This window comes from Cydia fagiglandana, chromosome 16 (assembly GCF_963556715.1).
Source record: "Cydia fagiglandana chromosome 16, ilCydFagi1.1, whole genome shotgun sequence".
Taxonomy (NCBI): Eukaryota; Metazoa; Arthropoda; class Insecta; order Lepidoptera; family Tortricidae; genus Cydia; species Cydia fagiglandana.
This window is the reverse complement of record NC_085947.1, coordinates 6,332,334-6,356,926: the sequence shown is the minus strand read 5'-3', so window position 1 is coordinate 6,356,926 and position 24,593 is coordinate 6,332,334. Positions and strand designations below refer to the sequence as shown.

The window sequence follows — 24,593 nt, the reverse complement described above, 5'->3', positions numbered from 1 at the left end:
GATAGTTAATGTCAAATTTTGACATTGTACGTATTCGAGAACTTATGATTTTTTCCACATCAAAGGGAGATCAACACGATACGTCAAAAGTCGCTTGTCGAATAGGGGTCCTTGACAGTAGTTACAGTAATAGTACTCTCCCTCGTGGTAATAGTGCTATGTCCGATCCGAACACCGCTACCAACTTTAAATAGGTACGTTGTTGGGCATGAACCATCTACTTCAGCGGAATGCCCAAATGCGGAGTACTCAAACTATGTATTTCACAAACACGTGTAGGGTATCAAATGAAAGCATATTAAATATACTAAGTATATTTCGGGGGCACGCTGCACGCTTGGTTCCACGCACGCCCGCTCAGGACCGCGCACTTCCGCTTAGGGCGTGTCTCTCCATTAAGCTTAAATCAAGATTGTCCAAGTCTTTGAATGACCTTACACATAGGAATATATACAGCCATATATATGTGACGTCCCACGGGTAAAGGTACCTTATGGCGGTTGGCGCTTACGCTATTATTAACGTCGCTCCAATATTATTGCGGTGCTATGCGACGTAAGCGCCAGCCGCCATAAGGTACCTTTAGCCGTGGAACGTCACATATATTAGTCACTAAGGGCCACTTGCACCATCTCACAAACCCGGGGGTAACTGGTTAAACCGTTAACCCAGTGTCAAATTGTACTGGTAACCATGGTAACTCCAGGTTTTTAGTTATTTGTGCAAGTGGCCCCAAGTAGAATGAATTATTACTTAGGTTAGTTAGGTTATCTATAAGATAAGAATGTATTTCAATCACTCACCAGGGTAAGCTAGAGCCGCAGCCACTAACACCGCCATAATTATCTGTACAGGAAAGGTTGATAAATAAATGTACATATTTACATTCTATTCCAATATAGATGTTTTTGAATGTACGACACTTCAAGTGCGAACCAGTGACGCATCTAGGATTTTGGTTTGGGATTGCTTAAATTACGAGGATCAATTTTCATGAGGGAATCAAATGCTTTTTGGGGGGCTTGAGCTGATAAGAACCTTGCTTAACAAAATTTATAGTAACAGATTATTATGTTAACTATGTTTAAACTAACTTTGTATGTAAGTAGATCTAAGAAAATTACCTATTTAATTATTTAGACACGTTTGAATTTATTTTTCATATTACCAACTAAAAACTATAAGCAATCAAAATATTATTAACCAAACCTATAATATATATTTTAACGTTTATAACTTTCTTCATAAAACTTGTTTAAATCATATTTTTTTTATATACTACATATTTACAAATACCATTATGTATCCGTAAATCACCATTCCGATTCAGCGGGGAAATGCTCTTAAAATTAGATTCTTTAGTTTTAAGTATATGATTTTTAATATGTTAATTTAAGTTATTTGCGTAATTAAGTTATTCAGTTTAGTTTATACATAAGTAAAGTTTATATGTAAAGTTTTCATTAAGTATGACATAAATAACACGAACTCACCACAAACTTCACCATTTTTATGAGGTATCGGTAGTGTCTGATCCTGCTTGGGACTATGCAATCTTCACTTCCACCGTGGCTTAAATACCATCTAAAACGATTCATATTTGCCTAAAAAATTCCTATACCTAATGTTGTTTGTTGACGCGTTTAGCTTTAGGTAGACGGGTTTCCAGAAAGTTCATAGTTAGTTATATCTGTGCCTTTTGTTTTGATTAAGAGGGGGTGTGAAGTCAGGAAATTAGAAAGGATTAAAAGATACGGCGCGCCGCGCGATACTTGCTACGGAAGACTTGGCGATTTACCTTAACTCTGAAAGTATACTGACTTATTACTGATGTGGCGCAACGACCTGAAGTGGATCTTGGTTTCCGACACCAAAGACCGCCATGCTACTCTGTCCAAAGCCGTTTCTATCCAGTCGACGGCGCCAGGCGTGGCTCACTACGCGATTTCGTCGCTTGGCTGCTGTTCCACACCAATTTTGGTGGCTATAGCCAATCTAGCCATAAGCCGCGCGTGGCGCTGTCGCCACCTAGCGGTCATATCTGTCCTGATCGTAAATTAAGTACGCTAAATTAATTAAAATGTTTTTGCAATTCACTGAAAATGAATGAAATAAGTATGACATGATTTCGTGATTTTTAGGGTTCCGTACCCAAAGGGTAAAACGGGACCCTATTACTAAGACTCTGCTGTCCGTCCGTCCGTCCGTCTGTCACCAGGCTGTATCTCACGAACCGTGATCGCTAGACAGTTGAAATTTTCACAGATGATGTATTTCTGTTGCCGTTATAACAACAAATACTAAAAACAGAATAAAATAAAGATGTAAGTGGGGCTCCCATACAACAAACGTGATTTTTGACTGAAGTTAAGCAACGTCGGGCGGGGTCAGTACTTGGATGGGTGACCGTTTTTTTTTTGCCTTTTTTTGCATTATGGTACGGAACCCTTCGTGCGCGAGTCCGACCCGCACTTGCCCGGTTTTTTTCTATTGACCCAACTTTGACCTTTTACGGTTTTACTTGGAGTCTGCCCTCGCAAATATAATCTGTTTCCGATTTAATTTTTTCATGGCGTACTTATGCATTTGATTAAAACGTGTATAAATTCAATATAAAACTGCGATTTTAGTCTCCTCTTAACCCGAACTGGTTATGGTAATTTACTGACTAATCAAAACTAGTTCTGTGTTGTTGCTATTATTACCTACAAAAAACCAAAAAATATTGACGGCGTTTTCCACCAAAAGGGGGTACCGTAAAACCGCCTTACTATACAGTGTGGCCTACGAGCAAAAAAATTAACTGTAGGCTATACTCCTCATACTGACCAACATTTGCTCAGCAACTTTAAAAAATAACTTGTGGTTTGATTTTTAAGAAATTTTATTCTAAGACGCAATGTATTAAGGCGTGACAAGTGTCATCGTTTGAGGAGTAAGGGCGGCGCGCTCATTCTTTCTTCCGTGGAGGAGTACAATCTATGTTTAAGCGCTGATTTAGACGGCGCGCAAACTCGCATGCGATTTAAGTTACATTGCGGACTGTTGGTTACGTTCAATTCAACCGACCGATCAAAACCCGCAATGTAATGAAACTTGCATGCGAGTTCACGCATCGTCTAAATGAGCCCTTAATTATTTGATCGTGTTACAGGCCACACCCGATATTCCAGTACTATAACTAGATTTTGGTTGAGTTTTTACTTCCATTTATAAAAATGTCTCACTCTAGAACATTTAAATTTAAATAATAGGGGGTATTACTGCAATTTTCTGCCGCCAGAGTGCAGCGCTATCGACTCTAGTAAATTCATAGACTAACTTATATATGTACAGTGTGGAAAGATAAGTCGGGCCCTGGAGGGAAACTACCTTAAATCCTTAAGGTGGCTCATTTTACTTAAAGGAGACATTCCTTTATATTTAAAAAGAAACAAAACTGCATTCAAAGAGTTTCTAAAACTCGCTTGCCTCGCCCGGGACTCGAACCGACTATAAATACCAAGAAATAAACAATTTTATTCTACTAGTCGATATAGTTAATGTTAATTATAACATTTCTCCAAGAAACATTAGGTCTTACACTCGTGTGTCGTATAAAATATCCATAAAATCTAATATTTAGTACTCAAGATTTTTTTAGACAAGCCAAATTGAAGAAAAAAAAGAAAAATGTTTAAGTGTTTTGTTGTCGAAGCGAGAGCGATTGTAACCTTGGCTAGGCCGGCAGATGGCGGGATGACTTGCACAGGAAGACCGGCAGCGACTGGATGCATTAGCAGCAGACCGGGCTCTGTGGCATACCTTGGAAGAGGCTAATGTCCAGCTGTGGACGGGAACGGCCTGATGATGATTAAAAAATAAAAGTAAATTATATCGGTTGCGGAACCGGCAGAACTTGACAAACCTTGGTGAAGGTCGCTGGATGTTCAATTATTTAAGTAAATAGTTTAGTTTGGATGGCGACGTAAACATTATAGGTCATTTGAGTCATTTCATAGCACAGATAAGTAGATCCCGTTGGCTAATTACAAGGGTTTTTGTTTACAATCTTATAAAATTGATATGGATAAGACCGGCAGATATCTATGCCTATTTAATGTTAATCGTCTTGTGGAAGATTATGGTTTCCTGATATTATTAATGAATATGCATCTCTATTATAACCGCAACTAAGTTGTTACTTTTATGACAACATTATTAATTCATGTACATATTTCCTGCGTGTTTAGTACATTGCTAAGTAAGTGGTGCTATTTACTGGATAGGTACATATATTAGGTATGACGTCTGACGTTTAAATAAATCTAGAACCAGATTCCAATTCCAGAATATTGTTTATATTTTTATAACCTGAGCTGGAGAATTGTAAAATTTGCGAATATTTATTAAACTAGAATAACTTTTTAGGGTTCCGTACCCAAAGGGTAAAACGGGACCCTATTACTAAGACTCCGCGCTGTCCGTCCGTCCGTCTGTCACCAGGCGGTATCTCACGAACCGTGACAGCTAGAAAGTTGAAATTTTCACATATGATGTATTTCTGTTGGGGGCCGTTCAAGTATTACGTAAGCACTATGGGGGGCGGGGGGGTCTTTGTTTTGCTTATTTTGGATGACATGGGGGGTAGGGAAGTCTAGATGATGATTACGTCATCGGTAGTTATTTACTTTTTTACACGAATGGCAACCCTCACATTGTCTATGCTTGAAAACGAAACGCATTTTCGGGGATTCCCGCAAATAATGCATACGTTCAGGCACTCGCTTTAGAACCGAGTAGGGGAATTACCGCGCGCTATTCACTTGTCTAAATTTCCTCTGTCAGTGTATTGTTTCGTTTGGATACTATAGCGAATAGACGTATTGTAATATGCTTACAATTGTGTTACCGTTAACCGTTAACGCAAAGTAAGTTAACATTTGTGTTACCGTTAATTCCATTAGCCAAAGTTTAATGTTTATATAAGATGTCGTTTCAAATAGACAAATCCAAGTTATACCTACCAAAAATTGATTGAAAGTTTAAAAAAATTTCATACAAGTACGAAAGTACGAAATGTACAAAAGTTAGTTAACAAAGTGTGGCGAAATTATAAATTACAAGCAAAGTCCGACAAGGAACTAGATATTATTGTAGGTATCTAAGAGAAAAATTATACAAAATATAGAAAAAATAATGAATGAAAAATAATATAGAAAAATTATAATTATAACATATAATTATAATATAAAAAAAATACATTTATAATTGAAAAACGTTTACGTTTTAAGCATGGGGGGAGGGGGTAAGAGCTTTGCTTACTTTTGCTGACAAGGAGGATGGGGGGTAAATAATTGTAATAAATCTGCTTACGTAATATTTGAATGGCCCCTTGCCGCTATAACAACAAATACTAAAAAGTACGGAACCCTCGGTGGGCGAGTCCGACTCGCATTTGTCCGGTTTTTTTGTTAATGTAGCAGTAACTTAAGCAAGATGCCTTAGTAAGCGTTGTACAAATGCACAATTATTTTCCTATCGTAAGATTTGCCAAAGTATGAAGTGGTTTACCAGATATTAGCTGTTTTACAAAATTGCCCCGCTACCGAAGTTACCTCAATGCACCTTAATTCATCACCGTTTGGGAAGAGTCCAACGGTCTATGGTTATCATATGTCTATAATTAATTAAACTTTTTTCTGTTAATGATAATGATAAGGATCCTGACCGAATACTATAGTCCGTTTTTTTTTAGCATTAGAAAGAACTTCGCAGAAGTTCGGTTGTGGTTCTAAATCTGGCACTTTTAGAGGTAACAATTTGAAGTAAATTACATGTATTGATCATGCTACATAAAATATATTAATAATTATTAACAATTAACGAGCCTGATAAAAACTGCACGCTATTCTGTGGAGTTATTTCTAATGCTAAAAAAAACGAGCTATCAGTCATGTTTTGCATTTTAAATTTTTTTTTTGCATTTTATACGATTCTGCTAACTCTTAGGGCACTTTAACAAATCGGCATTACTAGTACAATTATGGCATGTTCATAATTACTACCTACTTAAGTGATCATAATCCGGTTGTGTAAATTAAATTACTGGACCTGCCATTTTATAATGGTCTAGTTAATGTTGCGGAATTTTGCTGTTGCTGCGTTTTTAATTCTATATTGTTTTATAGTTTCTTATCTACTTTATATCTATTTATTATTTATAGTATTGCTAAACTTAACTCTGTCTATCCGTTGGTCTGTGGCCTCTTCACGCTTAAATCGCTTAACCGATTTAAGTAAAATCTGGTATGGAGATAGTTTGAGTCCCGAGGCCTACCCTATTCTCTTCTCTTTTCTAACAAATAAAAAAAAAAACAAATAAAATAAAATTGCGGACAGAAGGTAATTAAAGTATATTAATTTAAACGAGATGTTTTCTAAACTTACAGCAAGTAAATTTAATTAGATAAGAGAACTTTTTAGAACGTAAGATAAGAGGACCTTCAACACACCAGCTGGTATTAAAGCTTATTGATTATTCAAAAACTAATGAGAGAGTTGCGTTTTATCCACAAGAGTTACAAAGTAATTATGATGCAAAATTGTGTAATTTTTGTCAATAATCATCATTATCATTCCACGCAGACAAAGTCACGGGCAGAAGCTAGTAATAAATAAATAACTACGAGTAACAATTAACAAATCAAACAACAATGAAAATCTTAAACAATAATTTATTCTTTTTTTTTATTATTATGAATGGGCTTACTCATGGCCACAGACTAGCCGAGGCGTAGACGTGGCCTACGATGGAGCGAGCTCGCCCAGAAGGTGCCTGTTCACTCTTGATTTGAAGAGTAATAATTTATTCACAACACAACCTTGGAATAAAACAAAGATACTTGACATAAAATCACTGAATTAGAAAAATAGACTTTATTCTATGCTGATTTTTCAACCCTTCGAAAACCCAAGTTATCACACATTTATTTTTCTTTCATTCTACCTACAACAATTTTGACAATCAAAATCATTCCTGTAGGTACTTATATTGTTTCTCTATACGTGTGCTAATCGTTGACTGTCTACGCCATGTTTTTAAAGTCTGGATGCCGCTCTAGGTTTCAAAGGGTTAAGTCCCTCACATTAGTCACGAACGCTGATTGTACCCATTTCTTCGGACAGCATTCTCTTTAGGGTAGTTATAGTAAGGGTAGTAGGTGCCTGTCTTCCTATTATACACCAGGTATGGTGGCGGTCCATTGTACTTATTGCTGTTTTTTCCATACCCGTAGTCCACACTCGAACCAGGCCATTGACGTCTGTACGAACTCCTTTTAGATTTCTTGGAATGTTTAAATAACTTTTGTAAGAGTTGGAGATTGTAGTCCTTTTCATTGAGTGGTCGATGGGTCTTCTTAGTGGTGGTTAGTGAGTTTTTAGAGTCACTTTTGTAGGCCGTTGCCAGGTGAAGAAGAGCGATTAGTAATAGAATCTGTAAAACAAATAATTAAAATGAGTCATTTATCTAGCTGTAGAGTCGAAGTCAAAAATATGTTTACACTTCTGCATCTTACTCCTTTGTAATAAGGATTTTTCGCCTTATTACAAAGGAGTAAGATGCAAAAGTGTAAACATATCTTTGACGTCGATTGTACAGTCATCAGCAATAGTATCTTACACAACTAGGGCCGCAAAAATATGTGACACGTTCTTATTTGGAGCGCAATAAGAGCGCGTCATATATTTTTGCGGCCCTAGTTGTGTAAGATACTATTGCTGATGACTGTACCATCGTCACACTGTTAACTGTACATCGGTGGACCTTATGCCTTTTGTAATAAGGTACACCGATGTTAGGAGTGTTGCTATTTGACATTTTCGCAGGAAAGAGTGTAATTTTGACAATTTGCAGTAGTCGGGTTTTAGTTTTTGAACTTATTTTTTATTTAATTAATTTTGGGGTCATGATTTCGTTACTAACTTTTTGAAGTCACTTTATATTATTTTTGCGAGGGCGTCCTCAGTACAGAAATGCACGAAGTAGTATGAGGGCGCCGAAGGCGCCCGGCTTAGGAACGCGTACTTCGGGCTACGCCCGACACTTTTAGTATGAGGGCGCCTTCGACTTTGGAACGCGTACGTCGGGCTGCACCCGACTCCTTTAGTATGAGGGCGCCGAAGGCGCCCGGCTTTGGAACGCATACGTTGGGCTACGCCCGACTCTTTTAGTATGAGGGCGCCGAAGGCGCCCATCATTGGAACGCGTACGTCGGGCTACGCCCGACACTTTTAGTATGAGGGCGCCGAAGGCGCCCGGCTTTGGAACGCATACGTTGGGCTACGCCCGACTCTTTTAGTATAAGGGCGCCTTCGACTTTGGAACGCGTACGTCGGGCTACGCCCGACTCTTTTAGTATGAGGGCGCCGAAGGCGCCCGGCTTTGGAACGCGTACGTCGGGCTCCGCCCGACTCTTTTAGTATGAGGGAGCCGAATGCGCCCGGCTTTGGTACGCGTACGTCGATCTACGCCCGACACTTTTAGTATGAGGGCGCCTTCGACTTTGGAACGCGTACGTCGGGCTGCGCCCGACTCCTTTAGTATGAGGGCGCCGAAGGCGCCCGGCTTTGGAACGCATACGTTGGGCTACGCCCGACACTTTTAGTATGAGGACGTCGAAGGCGCCCGGCTTTGGAACGCATACGTCGGGCTACGCCCGACTCTTTTAGTATGAGGGCGCCGAAGGCGCCCGGCTTTGGAACGCGTACGTCGGGCTCCGCCCGACTCTTTTAGTATGAGGGCGCCGAAGGCGCCCGGCATTTGAACGCGTACGTCGAGCTACGCCCGACACTTTTAGTATGAGGGCGCCGAAGGCGCCCATCATTGGAACGCGTACGTCGGGCTACGCCCGACACTTTTAGTATGAGGGCGCCGAAGGCGCCCGGCTTTGGAACGCATACGTTGGGCTACGCCCGACTCTTTTAGTATGAGGGCGCCTTCGACTTTGGAACGCGTACGTCGGGCTACGCCCGACTCTTTTAGTATTGTTTCGTTTGGATACTATAGCGAATAGACGTATTGTAATATGCTTACAATTGTGTTACCGTTAACCGTTAACGCAAAGCAAGTTAACATTTGTGTTACCGTTAATTCCATTAGCCAAAGTTTAATGTTTATATAAGATGTCGTTTCAAATAGACAAATCCAAGTTATACCTACCAAAAATTGATTGAAAGTTTAAAAAAATTTCATACAAGTACGAAAGTACGAAATGTACAAAAGTTAGTTAACAAAGTGTGGCGAAATTATAAATTACAAGCAAAGTCCGACAAGGAACTAGATATTATTGTAGGTATCTAAGAGAAAAATTATACAAAATATAGAAAAAATAATGAATGAAAAATAATATAGAAAAATTATAATTATAACATATAATTATAATATAAAAAAAATACATTTATAATTGAAAAACGTTTACGTTTTAAGCATGGGGGGAGGGGGTAAGAGCTTTGCTTACTTTTGCTGACAAGGAGGATGGGGGGTAAATAATTGTAATAAATCTGCTTACGTAATATTTGAATGGCCCCTTGCCGCTATAACAACAAATACTAAAAAGTACGGAACCCTCGGTGGGCGAGTCCGACTCGCATTTGTCCGGTTTTTTTGTTAATGTAGCAGTAACTTAAGCAAGATGCCTTAGTAAGCGTTGTACAAATGCACAATTATTTTCCTATCGTAAGATTTGCCAAAGTATGAAGTGGTTTACCAGATATTAGCTGTTTTACAAAATTGCCCCGCTACCGAAGTTACCTCAATGCACCTTAATTCATCACCGTTTGGGAAGAGTCCAACGGTCTATGGTTATCATATGTCTATAATTAATTAAACTTTTTTCTGTTAATGATAATGATAAGGATCCTGACCGAATACTATAGTCCGTTTTTTTTTAGCATTAGAAAGAACTTCGCAGAAGTTCGGTTGTGGTTCTAAATCTGGCACTTTTAGCGGTAACAATTTGAAGTAAATTACATGTATTGATCATGCTACATAAAATATATTAATAATTATTAACAATTAACGAGCCTGATAAAAACTGCACGCTATTCTGTGGAGTTATTTCTAATGCTAAAAAAAACGAGCTATCAGTCATGTTTTGCATTTTAAATTTTTTTTTTTGCATTTTATACGATTCTGCTAACTCTTAGGGCACTTTAACAAATCGGCATTACTAGTACAATTATGGCATGTTCATAATTACTACCTACTTAAGTGATCATAATCCGGTTGTGTAAATTAAATTACTGAACCTGCCATTTTATAATAACCCAATTAATGTTGCGGAATTTTGCTGTAACTCCGTTTTTAATTGTATATTGTTTTATAGTTTCTTATTTTCTTTTTATTTTTAATCTAATTATTATTTATAGTAGCGTTAAATTTTAACTCAGTTTGTATGTCCGTCTGTTACCTCTTCACGCTTAAACCGCTTAACCGATTTAAGTGTTTGGTATGGGGATAGTTTGGGTCCCTAGGCCTTCCCTATCCTCTTCAAATAGACATAGGATAGATTTTATTAATCATCATCATTCTTCGCAGGCAAAATCGCGGGCAGAGGCAACAGGAGTGGTCATTTCTCTATACAAACTTACTCGATTGTTTCCTTCGTGGTTTTTGATGTTAGAGCAATGATTTTTTCAACACAGATTATCATTATTATTATCTCTGTCGGACTATTTTGCTTTTTTTATATTTTTGTTTTTTAAGACGCTATCTTAGAGCACTTCAAATATTTGCAAATATGGCCTAATTTACTAGGCCTCAAAGAGAGGCGTAGTGTTATTCAAAACTGACATCAAGTAGCCTAAAAAGCAAAACAGTCCGACACAGATAATTTTATTACCATTTAGATCGGGGACGGATATATTCACCTAAAGGTAACACCTAAAATATTTCAATCTCAGCTCCCGTATCCTCTTAAACATGTTATTTAAATGTAACTTAAACGAGATCTTTTCTAAACTCATGAACAACATTCGCTTATAATAATCGGTGAAATTCATTTCATTCATTCAAAATCGGTAATTCATTGAAATAAGAAAAAACTATTTTATTTTCACCACACCAGCTGGTAAAGGTCTTCAAAACCGAATGAGAAAGTTGCGTTTTCTCCAGAAGAGTGACAAAGTAATTATGATGCAAAATAGGGTAGTTTTTATCAATCATCATCATTCGACACAGACGAAGTAGCGGGCAGAAGCTAGTAATAAATAGAGTAACAAATCAAACAACAATGAAAATATGAAGCAATAATTTATTCACAACACATCCTTGGAATAAAACAAAGATACTTAACCTAAAATCACTGAATTAGCAAAATACTTCATTCTACGCTGGTTTATCAACCCTTCGAAAACCCAATTTATCGCCCTTTTCTTTTATTACTATACTGTTACTGTTTCGCTATATGTAGGTAGGTAGTAGGTACCTACGTGTGCTCATGGTATAATAATATACTCCGCCTGATACTCTCTTCCCGTCTTTTCGTGGTCACGTGACTGACACAAGCCCGTCATCATGCGACAGCGCTAATGGTAATATGCGATAGCGCTATATAAAGTCGCAATGTTATTGTGACGTAGGCTTGTGTCACTCTGGGAAGAGAAGTTTTCTTAGACTACGCGTGTGCTAATATTTTTCGTTTTCATAAACTCCGAGTATTCACGAATATTATGTGCGACTAAACTCACACACAACAAGTATCGTAAAATGGGGTGAGTTGGGTGAAATTTGACTTTCAAACTTCGATAAAAATTTATTTTTACATGTGAAAACTGAATGGTGTATATAATAAGTGGTTCGGACGTTTGTATTTTTTAGTTTGTATTTTATTTTGGGTAGTTCCATTTCATAACTTTGACGATAAAGAGGAAATCCCACCTCGTGCCTCGTATTTGGGGTGAGAGGGTATATCATACAAAGGTGATTTTGGAAGACTGTTGGATCGATTTTTTTTTTATTATGCGTATTACTTAATAGCCCCATTTTTGTAGCAGTAGCCTTAAACTCCCTTCTCTCCCCATTCATAACCCAACTCTCCCCGCGAAACCTACTCACCCCGTTTTACGGTAACTTATGACGAAAACTGAACTTACAACACTTACCTACAAATGTACCTATACCTATGTACAACATATGACTTCATATGAGTAACAAACCAACGCCATATTTTTAAAGTCTGAATGCCGCTCTAGGTTTCAAAGGGTTAAGTCCTCACATTAGTCACGAACGCTGATTGTACCCATTTCTTCGGACAGCATTCTCTTTAGGGTAGTTATAGTAAGGGTAGTAGGTGCCTGTCTTCCTATTATACACCAGATATGGTGGCGGTCCATTGTACTTATTGCTGTTTTTTCCATACCCGTAGTCCACACTCGCACCAGGCCACTGACGTCTGTAGGAGCTCCTTTTAGATTTCTTGGAATGTTTAAATAACTTTTGTAAGAGTTGGAGATTGTAGTCCTTTTCATTGAGTGGTCGATGTGTCTTCTTAGTGGTGGTTAGTGAGTTTTTAGAGTCACTTTTGTAGCCCGTTGCCAGATGAAGAAGAGCGATTAGTAATATAATCTGTAAAACAAATAATTAAAATGAGTCATTATCTAGCTGTAGAGTCGAAGTCAAAAATATGTTTACACTTTTGCATCTTACTCCTTTGTAATAAGGATTTTTCGCCTTATTACAAAGGAGTAAGATGCAAAAGTGTAAACATATCTTTGACGTCGATTGTACAGTCATCAGCAATAGTATCTTACACAACTAGGGCCGCTAAAATATATGACGCGCTCTTATTGCGCTCCAAATAAGAACGTGTCACATATTTTTGCGGCCCTAGTTGTGTAAGATACTATTGCTGATGACTGTACCATCGTCACACTGTTAACTGTACGTCGGTGGACCTTATGCCTTTTGTAATGACGTCCACCGATGTTAGGAGTGTGGCTATTTGACATTCTCGCAGGAAAGAGGGTAATTTGTATAATTAAAACAGGTCTAACCTAGAAGCTGTACTGTAAAAATAAATATCCTCTAGAATTGGATCCGCTGTGGGTACCTAAACATGTCAGTTTCAAGGTCAAAATCATGTCTAATTTCAGGGTCATTGGCAAATCGAAATCGGGTGAGGTCCTTATTTTAAATAATATCAATATTCACTGATTTAAAGTTTCACGATTTTTACACATTATTAAATTGTACATCGGGACTTAATCGCGTATTTAAGTTTTAAGATTTACCTCTGACGTTTCGAGGACGGCGTTGTCCCCGTGGACTCGGAGAAGACAACGCCTATGTTACATACAACGTATAATATAGTAACCTACGTATACGGTGTATTAGACGTTCGGTACGTACCTATACTTAAATCGAATTACCTACCTATGCTAATGAAACGAAAACCATACCTTTAACAAAAACCGCTTAAATCGCACCATATTATCACTATTTTAAATGTCGCCTCGGAAAACTGATCAAAACAGGTAAAACAGAGATGTACCGAGGGCTACTGAAATAGCTTTGAACTTGACTTTCACATTTATACTGCTTTACCTTTTCACTGACCTACTAAGTCAGAACAAAGAATCTGTAGAGACGTCCAATTTGTAGAAATTACCGATATCCAAAAGTCAGGTACAAAGCCGACATCATTGGTACGTTTACAAATACCTTACTTGAAGCATAGAGATTTGGTACTTTAACATATTCCCATAAAGTTTTAAGTCATTATGTATTGTTTGTCCGCATTCTTGTTAGTCATAATTTGTTTTTTTTTTTCAGAAACGCGTAACATTTCAGGATTGCCATAAAACAAACCTAACCTAAGCTAACCTACATATGTATAGGATAACCTTATGAGAATCCTGAAAAGTTAACGGTTTCAGAATTAGGACTAATGATAATTTATCACAAACAATACATTATGACTTAAAATTTATGTCAAACAAACGGACCCCACTTAAAACAGTATATAGTCGCACCAAACAAAGTCAGCAGCGGATTTGATAGCCCACGCAGTGTAAGTGTTATGTATACGTCATAATTTCATAGAAGTTTGACGTTTAAAATGACACTTGCAGTCTTGCACTGCGTGGGCTATCAAAATCGCTGCAGACTTTTTACGGTCTGACTATAGTATACGCCATAACTCTCGGAGTTGAAAGGGATAACTGGGATAAATTATGATGTATTAAAGTGAACGTTATAAGTTATTTATACCTACATTATTGGAATTTACCAATTTGGTAATAAATATTGACAAACACATAACACAGATGCAGAGGTCATGCTTATATCGTTTTTGTTTATTTCCTCATGGATTATATTGAATCTTATCACGTGGCGTGAGTCAAATTAAGCTCTGATGTAAAAATGTAAACATACATTTGATCAGATTCACCGTAACTTATAGCAGAGGAAATAAAAATTATACTGCGAAGTACCGTAAAACGGGGTGAGTAGGTTTCGCGGGGAGAGTGGGGTTATGAATGGGGAGATAGAAGGTTTGAGAGTGGGGTGAGAAGGGATTTTAAGGCTACAAAAATAATGTATTCCAATTTAAAATGGGGCTATAGTAATACGAATAAAAAAAAAAATCGATCCAACAATCTTCCAAAATCACCTTTGTATGAAAAACCCTCTCACCCCAAATACGAGACACTACGGGGTGAGGTGGGTTTTCATCTTTATCGTCAAAGTTATGAAATGGAACTACCCAATATAAAATACAAACTAAAATACAAACGTCCGAACCACTTATTATATACACCATTCAGTTTTCACATGTAAAAATAAAATTTTATCGAGATTTGAAAGTAAAATTTCACCCAACTCATTCCATTTTACGGTACCTATTTACGATATTATTTGTTATTTTATAACTTTACCCGATTCTTTTTATTTTCTTTTTTCCTCATCATAGGTTACAGACTTTAAAATTAGATGGTAGACCTCGATAGAAAACCTCAGATGAATGTGATTAAATAAGTAACAGTAAGTATCTATAAGTAATTGAATAATAAATTCGAGCCCTGGTAGTAAAAATACTTCGAATAGGTACTCCACAGATTTACTGGTGAAAATGTAGAACAATTAGCACTCACTTAAGGCATCGCTCCACTTCCCTAGAGTCGTGACTTAGTTTTAATATTTACCTACCACTTTTGTGAACTACGCTTACGCTGCACATGTCAAAAATAAATAGAAAACATAGGAAACACTATAAAATACACAACTTTTCATTACACATACACCTTACACACAGACACACACAACAATTATTATAGAGCTTAAAAGTACGTGTATGTACTTAGAGTATAAGAGACTAAGATTGTATAATAATGTGAACTTGACCCATATATATACAGTCACCACACGGGATTATTATGCCATGTAGGGTTCTTCCTAAATTGGAAATTCTACAGCGTAAGTATTGAACAACCAATTTGGTTAGGACCCTACATGGCCAACAGTGCAACAAAGCATGATGCTGATGGTACAGTCGCCATCAGATATATCGGAGCGGCCAAGGTGCTCACAAATATCTGAACACGCCTCTATTGTCAGGGAGTTAGAGCGCGTGTTCAGATATTGTGAACACCTTGGCCGCTCCGATATATCTGATAGCGACTGTACATACATTGTGCATTACCAAATTAGGTGCTAATATCTATTGCGTTCACAAGTAGGTAATTAAGATCCCAAGTGACCGTGTTCAAAGTTTTGGAGAGACAAAAGGTGACTAACGGATTATCTATTGCATTTTGATTATCACAAAGATTAACTAACAACATCATTAGATTTCGTCCAGCTCTATTAATACCGCAAGTCAATTTAAACAGGTATCATCGGAAAACCCATTATTATAACAGGCTTAGATGACATTGCTGCATTTTGTTGGTAACCTGTTAATTTTGCAATGTCCTCAAATGGAGTAAATAAATGCCCTTCACCTTTACTTAAGGCAGTAGTACAGTGGCTGCAGAGGTCAGGAAATATCAAAAATGGAGTTTAGACTTTTTATTGTTTCGGTAAGTTTGTTTTACCTAATATTCACCTGTCCTAGTGCATACACTAGGTATCCTAGGTCCTAGTGCAATACATAATATGTTGTAACTTTAAAAATTTAGTTGAAATGTGGCCATATCCTAGTTATCAATCAGGATACAGTGTCTGACACGCGTATTCGGGAAACGAGATAATGCCAAGATTAGAGACGAAGTAGAGACGAACAAGATGACTAGATGATATCTTCTCTAGTACATATTTTTCAAATCTCGATTCAAGCCACCAATATCACTTTTATCGTAAAATTATCGTAGTATGATCGTTTTGTGAACTTAAGTGTTGTTCTGCCGACGGAGCCGATATTATGATGTACATTGTACAAGCCCTTTATTATTGAAACATATTTATTTATTCTCGAAAGTAATGAAAGTAGTGTGTGAGATGTTTAATAAAGAGGACCTAGAGTTAGATAAGAATAACACTTTCACTGCGTGGCCTATCAAAATCGCTGCAGACTTTTCTTGGTCTAACTCTGTTCTATTTTAAAAATATTAATTTGCGTAGAGTTTTATACCTAAAATAACTTACATATATGTGCATAATAACTTGCTGTATACTTTCGTTGTAGGTAGTAGTACGTTTGGGGGTCTTTTCACCCTCTTGTCACCTCCTCTCCCTTCTTCTATTGGCTCGATTCGGGAAATGAATTAGAGATGCACTAGATATAATAGTAAAGATATGTGACGTTCCATGGCAAAATACATTATGGCGGCTGGCGCCGCGATCGGGAAATAAATTAGAGATTCACTAGATATGAAATAGTAAAGTGAGTGACGTTCCTCGCCAAAAGGTACCTTATGGCGGCTGGCGCTTACGTCGCATAGCGTCGCGACAATATTGGAGCAATGTTAATAATAGCGTAAGCGCCAACCGCCATAAGTTACCTTTACCCTTTACCTTTATGTGGGACGTCACATATCTTTACTGTATCGTATCTAGTTAATCTCTAATTCATTTCCAGAATCGCGCCATATGCCTCTCTTCGTGTACACCACTTATTCGCACAGATTTGACTAATATTGATCTTTATTCCAGCTTGCCTGCCTGTGCTGTTTAACACCGCCAGCCCTCGGCAGCGTCACTCTACTGAAGGCCGCAGCGGTAGCTAAGGGCGCTGCCCTACTGAAAGCAGCGGCAGTGGCTAAGGGCGCTGCCCTACTGAAAGCAGCGGCAGTGGCTAAGGGTGCGGCCCTATTAGGAGCGGGGGCGCTTATCAAAGGCGCGGCTATTAAAGGTTTTTAACTCAGTATTACTCTAGACTACAATCTGATCATGATGCTGATGTATCCTGTGAGACCAAGGTCAAGACCTTGCTATAAGTAGCATCTGTTACCTAGCCTTTTACGAACCTACAGCCGCCATCAGATACAAGTATGTCGGAGCGTCGGAGGTGCTCATAAATAGTGCTAACGCCTTGACAATAGAGCCGTGTTCAGATATTGATGACTACATTGGTCGCTCTGATATATCTGATGGCGATTGTATCTAAGTGCTTCACAATATAATCGTCTTGATACAAGGTGTACTTTTACTTTTACAGGAGCAATTAAAGGCGCAGCAGCCAAAGGTGCAGCTATCTTGGCAGCAAAGGGCGCCGCAGTGAAGGGCGCACTGGCAATAGCAGCCAAGGCAGCCGACATCGCGGTACACAAGCTACCCCCCGTCCAACCACCACCGGTATTGGTGCAGCCGCTCCCCCCGCCAATCGTTGTAAGAATAATAAACTACGTAAATAGATAAGAAAGCGATCCTTACAAGTCATAGACGTAAATGTCGGCGGCCGATCGTAAGTTCAGGCAGATCGTAATGTTTTAACGATTGTCACATTAATCCAATATATACTTAGGTAGGATAGGTTCGATAGGTTGCTTCAGATGTCCGAAGGGCAAACTGTCCAGAAATAGGGCCCCGCTACGCGGGGCTCCGTCGACTCAGGGAACGAGTCAAAGATTTTCACGTTTCACGATATGCCTAGGAATTTCACGATATGCCTGATTTTACGATCGGCCGCCGACATATATTTCAGGACTGGCCTTATATGCATTAAAAATACTACTAGTTCAGCGGTGTCACTCACGAATTCGAGCCAATCGTGCAGTCTAACGCAACTAGTTATGACCATGACCAATCGCCCGAGTGATGCGAACTTATCAACCAATCGCGTTGTAGCGTTGTCACACCGCTGTACTGGGGGTCTACCGCGAAAACCGAAATTCGCAAATTGCGGGAATCTTTCTCGTTTACTCTCATTAGTTAAGACGTAATTAGAGTGACAGAGAAAAATGCCCGCAATAGACGAACTTCGATTTTCGCGGTTATAGCCCTAGACCCATTCATGCACCATTCTTATTGCCCGTAAGGCCAGTCCTGAAATATGTCAATGTTACAAGTAGATTCTTTCTAAAGAGCAAAAGAACCAACTAATATATCTTATCGGTGAAAGGTCGAATCGCGTGGGACGATTGTTGTAAGTCTATTTGACACACTTTTCAAGTAAAAGACATATTATCAAGATCGCTTACCTTCTTGCAAGTTCTTTGTTAATGCTAAAAAAAACGAACTATAAGTATTCGGACACCGATAACACCTGAACAGATGCTACCATGTTCGAACCGGAGCTTCCGGCGCATCGTTTTCTATGGAAAGCATCACGTGATCACATGTCATGTCATAGAAAAGTAAGCTCCGGATCCGGAAGCTCCGGCCCGGTCTAACGTGAGTCATCCAAGCGGTCGTGCTCTCAACGCGAAGAAGTCTTTAAATTAGTTGTTATGGCGAACGCTGTCAATGCATACTTTTGCGTAAGGTTTATATTGGCACCTAGCGCCCGTGAATCACGGACCGTGATCTTAGCATGCGGGTGATAATTTCGTTAGGTAATTAATAACCAAAAATATACAGTATGTATCAGAACGAAAGGCAAAGAAAGAGATCCATTAACGTTTAGGTCACACTGAGCAACTTTTACTATGGGACCTTCTTCTTCTTCTTCTTCCTCGCGTTATCCCGGCATTTTGCCACGGCTCATGGGAGCCTGGGGTCCGCTTGACAACTAATCCCATGATTTGACGTAGGCACCAGTTTTACGAAAGCGACTGCCATCTGACCTTCCAACCCAGAGGGTAAACTAGGCCTTATTGGGATTAGTCCGGTTTCCTCACGATGTTTTCCTTCACCGAAAAGCGTCTGGTAAATATCAAATGATATTTCGTACATAAGTTCCGAAAAACTCATTGGTACGAGCCGGGGTTTGAACCCGCGACCTCCAGATTGCAAGTCGCACGCTCTTACCGCTAGGCCACCAGCGCTTCAACTTTTACTATGGGACCATCCCCGAAAATGCGGAAAAAAATATGGATGTTTCATACATTTTGCTGGTCGGGTGTTGAAATTTCCTATGGGAGAGTCAATTTTTTTTTCATGATTTCGGGGTTTGTCCTATAGTAAAAGTTGCTCAGTTCTTTGCCTTTCGTTCTGATACATACTGTAGGTATACCTAATCTGTTGCCTATAGATCCCAGCAAACACCATCGCAGTCGAGACGGCCCCCTCCCTCCCCCCGGTGCTGAGCAGCCTCACCTCCCTATTGGGTTCGGCCCACAGTGTGGTGCAGCATAAGATCGACGCTGTCAGCAACGCCCTCCATCCTCCGCGCATCATCACTGCGCCTGCGCCTGTTTTATACAAGTGAGTATATGTACAATAGTTAGGTATAGATAAGTGTTAAGTCTGCCAGGATATAAAACACGCAAGTACTTAAAAGTTGCTCAGTATGACCTACCTACATATTCGTCTCGCCAAATTTAGCTAAAGGTGCTGATTTAGACCGCGAGCGAACTCGCATGCGATTTAGTTACATTGCTGACTGTTGGTTACGTCCAATTCAACCGACCGATCAAAACCCTTAATGTAATGAAACTCACATGCGAGTTCTCGCATCGTCTAACTAAATGAGCCCTAGAAACTTCTCGTATATAAAACAATAGTAATGGCCTCTGCCCTTCCTTGTGGCTTGTTCCTAAATTAGATGCCGTATGCACTCGCGTCCCTGTATCCTAAGGACCTTCTAAGGACGTCTAAATATCTCCAGATAATATTTTAAGATAGGTTTGTTTATTGAATTTTATTTCAAACCATAATTAACATAATATATAAGTAGTTTCGGTACAAAAACGAACGAAGTTGAATAATAAGGTCAATTAAAATTCGATCAAAAAACAACTAGTATTAGTAAAATCTAAAACGAAAACAAACCAGTCAATGTTTTAACTATTTTAGAGTCTGTGCGGAAAGAAAAAAGTCGTGGAATGTAAGGGAGCCAATACATTTTACGACTCTTCTCTTTCCGTACAGGGGGCCGATTTTTGAAATTCGACCACTCGATTTCGTGTATTTTGTTAAATAATATCTCCACCACTAGGCATTTAAATTCTACTAATAGAATTGAAATCAAGTGGTCAATACCAATAGATTTCAAATTTCGATCGCTCGTATTTCAAAAATTAGCATTTCGTCGTTTTCCACCGATTTCGTGTATTTCGTTCAAGAATATCTCCAGTACCCGGCATTTAAATTCTATTATATAATAGAATTGAAAACGAGTGGTCATTACCACTCGATTCCCAATTTCTATAGCTCGTATTTCAAAAATAAGCATTTCGCCGAATTTCGAGTGACGAAATCGAACGCTCGAAATTCAAAAATCGGCCTCCAGATCTTTACTAATAATAAAATTAAATAAGTATAGGTTAAATCGACATACATACTTACACGTGTAGGTACCTCATTAGTACCATTATCAGTATAAACTAAACAACGAAACCATAACATTACTGAGAAAATATTATCAGTTAGTTAATTTGAAGTAGGTTAACGATTGTATATTTCGCGTATTTGAGGTAACCGAAATAATCTCCCGTTCAACATTTTTTTTTCTTACCAGGAAAAAACATGACAATAATTATATACTGACGTAACTAATAACTTTTGCTTCTCTACATATATTAAGGAAAATACGTATATAAATATTGTATCATCACTATCAAGTTTTTGGTGAGCCTGAAGGGGGCAAAGTTGGAACTTGGATAATAGCTATATAGTAGTGTACCCTATAATGGGCGTGGAACCAGTAATGGGACAAAAAACCACAAATCCTCTAAAAAAAGTGTCTAAAAGTAGTTTATAAACACTGCCTGTATATTATCATAAATAAGAGTCCTAGAGCTGTTTCAGTTTGAATTTTTATTAAATTTGGTTGTTTTTTAAGAAATTGGCGTCAACCCAAAAGTTGTCGTGTCACTGAAAAAAAATACCACTACGAATTCTTAACAACTTCGCGAGAGGTGAGTTAATTTATTAAATTTTAATTCATTAATACTTGATGAAAACTAGAATGTGTTTTGTTAATTGCATTTACCATGAGATAAGGTATACAACATACTATGTTGTGACTCCACAGATGTAAAAAAATAGTGGTATTTGGCCCAATCCCATTATAGGAGCTGTAAAACTGCATACTTCCTATAATGGGACAATTTACATAATGATGTTTGCCATGCCATCATTTCATGTTTAAACAATACAGAAGTAAAATGTAGTTACGAAATATGTCAACCAGAAGGTATGCTCGGACTTCGGATAAATTAATATCGTTTTTCCAAACTTTCATATAACTTGCCCTGTTAGTTAGTGTGGGTCAAATCTTGATAGCCGAGTTTGAGCCACTTTCCGATTGAGTTGAAATTTTGTATTCGTAATTAAATATGCAAATCGGATGATAATGCAATATTATGATAACATGGACCAGATCTGATGACCTATTTCAATATTTTATACTGATAGAGCAGTGTCCATTACTGGGGGGCCCATTACTGGAGCTTTGGTGTCCATGACTGGAGAAAAAAAGCATAGTTTTAATTTGTTAAGTATGTGGAAACTCATCACAGTATCTTTGATACAACACGCCTGAAACATGAAAGACGGATAGGACTTTCATCTTTTAATACGCTAAGCGGTAGACCATTTACATGTATTAGGGAAATATCACAAATACTCCAAATTCCCTCTTAAATGTCCCATGACTGGTGCTGTTACTATAGGTATTAATCACCAAAAACTGATTCATTCATAGGTATTCATGATAGCAAAATGTGATTTTGCTCACTGTTTTTAAGTAGCAAAGTACCCGTGTTCTAGTTGCTAAGGTGAAAATAATATGGAAGCATATTTTGTGCTCCTTATGTATATGAGTATATCCTATCTACAGTTATTCAATATAATTGTATCAATGGTGTTTTTTACAGAGTCGCGGAACCGGCGCAATTCTACCCTTTAATCCAGAGGGTCGAGGAAGACTGCCTGTGATGTTGACACTTGACACCACTATACCTACCTCGTTTATTTAGCATTAGAAAAATGGTAAAAAAAAACTTGATATGCCTACTCTTTTTATTAAAAAATGCTTTAAAAAAATAATAATATTACTTATGAAACCAAAATAATGTAAATAACCTTGCTGCTGTACATAACTTATTTTTCAAAAGTGTTTTTCAATAAAAATACTCGTCAAGATTGTTTGCCCCTTTTCTAATGCTAAAAAAAGCGAGGTCTACACGACGCTATTTATAAATTAACTAATAATAAATTAATTAATTACCTAAGCTGTTAATGTTTCTTTTCTATAACACACCCAGATATAAGTGAATGTCAGTCATTTTATTTTCTATGGAGTTACGTTGTTACGATGTTTTCTTTTATTTTATTCCATTATTTGATTGATTTTTAACCCCCTACTCAAAAGGGGTGTTAGGTATATGTTTGACGCCAATGTTTGTCTGTCTGTCTGTCAATTTCGATGCGGTTGTTTACGTGGAGCGAGTTTTCTTGCGGTGGTTTTTAGCTATGTTTCAGTTCAGTTTGAAGAGTATCAGCGCTTTTCCAATATGATGTAAGGCATGTTTGGCATAAAATGGATTTTGTTGGCAATTAGTGTAGTTATAATTTAATAATTATTTCTTTGTGTTGTAACTAAGGGCCAGTTGCACCAATCACACTTGACAGACAGATCTACGTCAATAATCAGTTAAAAGAAATTTATTACTAGTAGTTCGCCCCGAACTGTGAACTCGCGGTTCGCCAAAAAGATCAATTGAATGCAGTGCTACTTAGTCCGAGAAGGGCATTTCGTAATTGATTCCTGATTCCACGATTACTGGAAATTACTTTGTAATCTGATTACTGATTCCCAGATTACTTTGTAATCTAACAATACCGAATTACTAAGTACAATTCCATTTGAGGAATCAGGAATCAACTTTCGAATTCTACAATTACTACTTAGTAATTGGAATCAGTGTAGATTCCTCATTACAGGAATATATTACTTGACTCCTTTCAGATTACATTTCGTACTACTATCAAAAGTACAATTCGATAGTAGATATAGATGTTGTTGACTTACTAGGATGCATCTACCTATACCTTATTTGAAACAGGTGTGTAGATTTCGAAAATGATGATCATGACCAGTAAAACGACATCCATGACGACTTTTATGACATACTGCATGGCCGTCATTTTGAATTCCAAAATGATCATCATTTTCGCAATCAGGGCCCCCTAAAACCTACATAGTGACATCCATGATGACTTTTATGACATAGTGCATGGCCGCCATCTTGGATTCCAAAATAGTCATCATTTTCGAAATCTGCGCCCCCTAAAACCTATAAAACGACACCCATGATGACTTTTATGACATAGACGACATAGTGCCTGGCCGCCATCTTCATCTATATTTTGTTGCACACTTACCTTGGCCGCAGACATTCGGAATTTTCATTCAGTTTTCGTACGGAATGACAGGTAGGAACGGGACGTCGCTCTACAAATGTCATTCCGTTCGGAAAATGGGGTTGGCCGGTCGAAGTATTTTGAAGATGGCGCCAGCATAGCTTGCCCTGTCAATCCCTAGAATTGTGTCAATTTTTTGTTTGTAATGAATATTTATGTCCTGGATGCCAGTCATTTAAGCCAAATCTCATAGACAAAGAGGCAAGCTATGATGGCGCCATCTATGCAAACCTTTGACAGTTGCCAACCCCATTCCGAACGCATGGCCACCATTTTGCAATCTAAAATGGTCATCATTTTCGAAATCTGCGCCCTCCAAAACCTATAAAACGACATCCATGACGACTTTTATGACATAGTGCATGGCCGCCATTTTGGAATTCAAAAAGGTCATCATTTTCGAAATCGGGGCCCCCTAAAACATATAAAACGGCATCCATGAAGACTTTTGTGACATAGTGCATGGCAGCCATGTTGGATTCCAAAATGGTCATCATTTTCGAAATCTGCGCCCCCTAAAACCTATAAAACGACATATATGACGACTTTTATAACATAGTGCATGGCCGCCATTTTGGAATCCAAAATGGTCATCATTATCGAAATCTGTGCACCCTAAAACCTATAAAACGACACCCATGAC

The 24,593-nt window shown here is 38.2% G+C and overlaps 1 protein-coding gene and 1 long non-coding RNA gene across 2 annotated transcripts in view; one reads left to right on the top strand and one right to left on the bottom strand.

Annotated features, from left to right (window-relative positions):
• Positions 1-7,462: 7,462 nt before the first annotated feature.
• Positions 7,463-24,593, bottom strand: part of LOC134671883 (uncharacterized) — a 40,820-nt gene continuing 23,689 nt past the window's right edge. The window contains exon 3 of the long non-coding RNA XR_010099282.1: positions 7,463-7,477. This is a non-coding gene — a long non-coding RNA (uncharacterized LOC134671883). The remainder of the gene's footprint in view (positions 7,478-24,593) is intronic.
• LOC134672163 (mRNA decay activator protein ZFP36L3-like) lies at positions 15,856-22,462 on the top strand. Its single transcript, XM_063530064.1, has 5 exons — positions 15,856-16,062; positions 17,135-17,333; positions 17,640-17,809; positions 19,614-19,786; positions 22,402-22,462. Exons 1-5 carry the CDS (start codon positions 16,036-16,038, stop codon positions 22,460-22,462), a joined length of 630 nt encoding a protein of 209 aa, XP_063386134.1. The 5' UTR covers positions 15,856-16,035.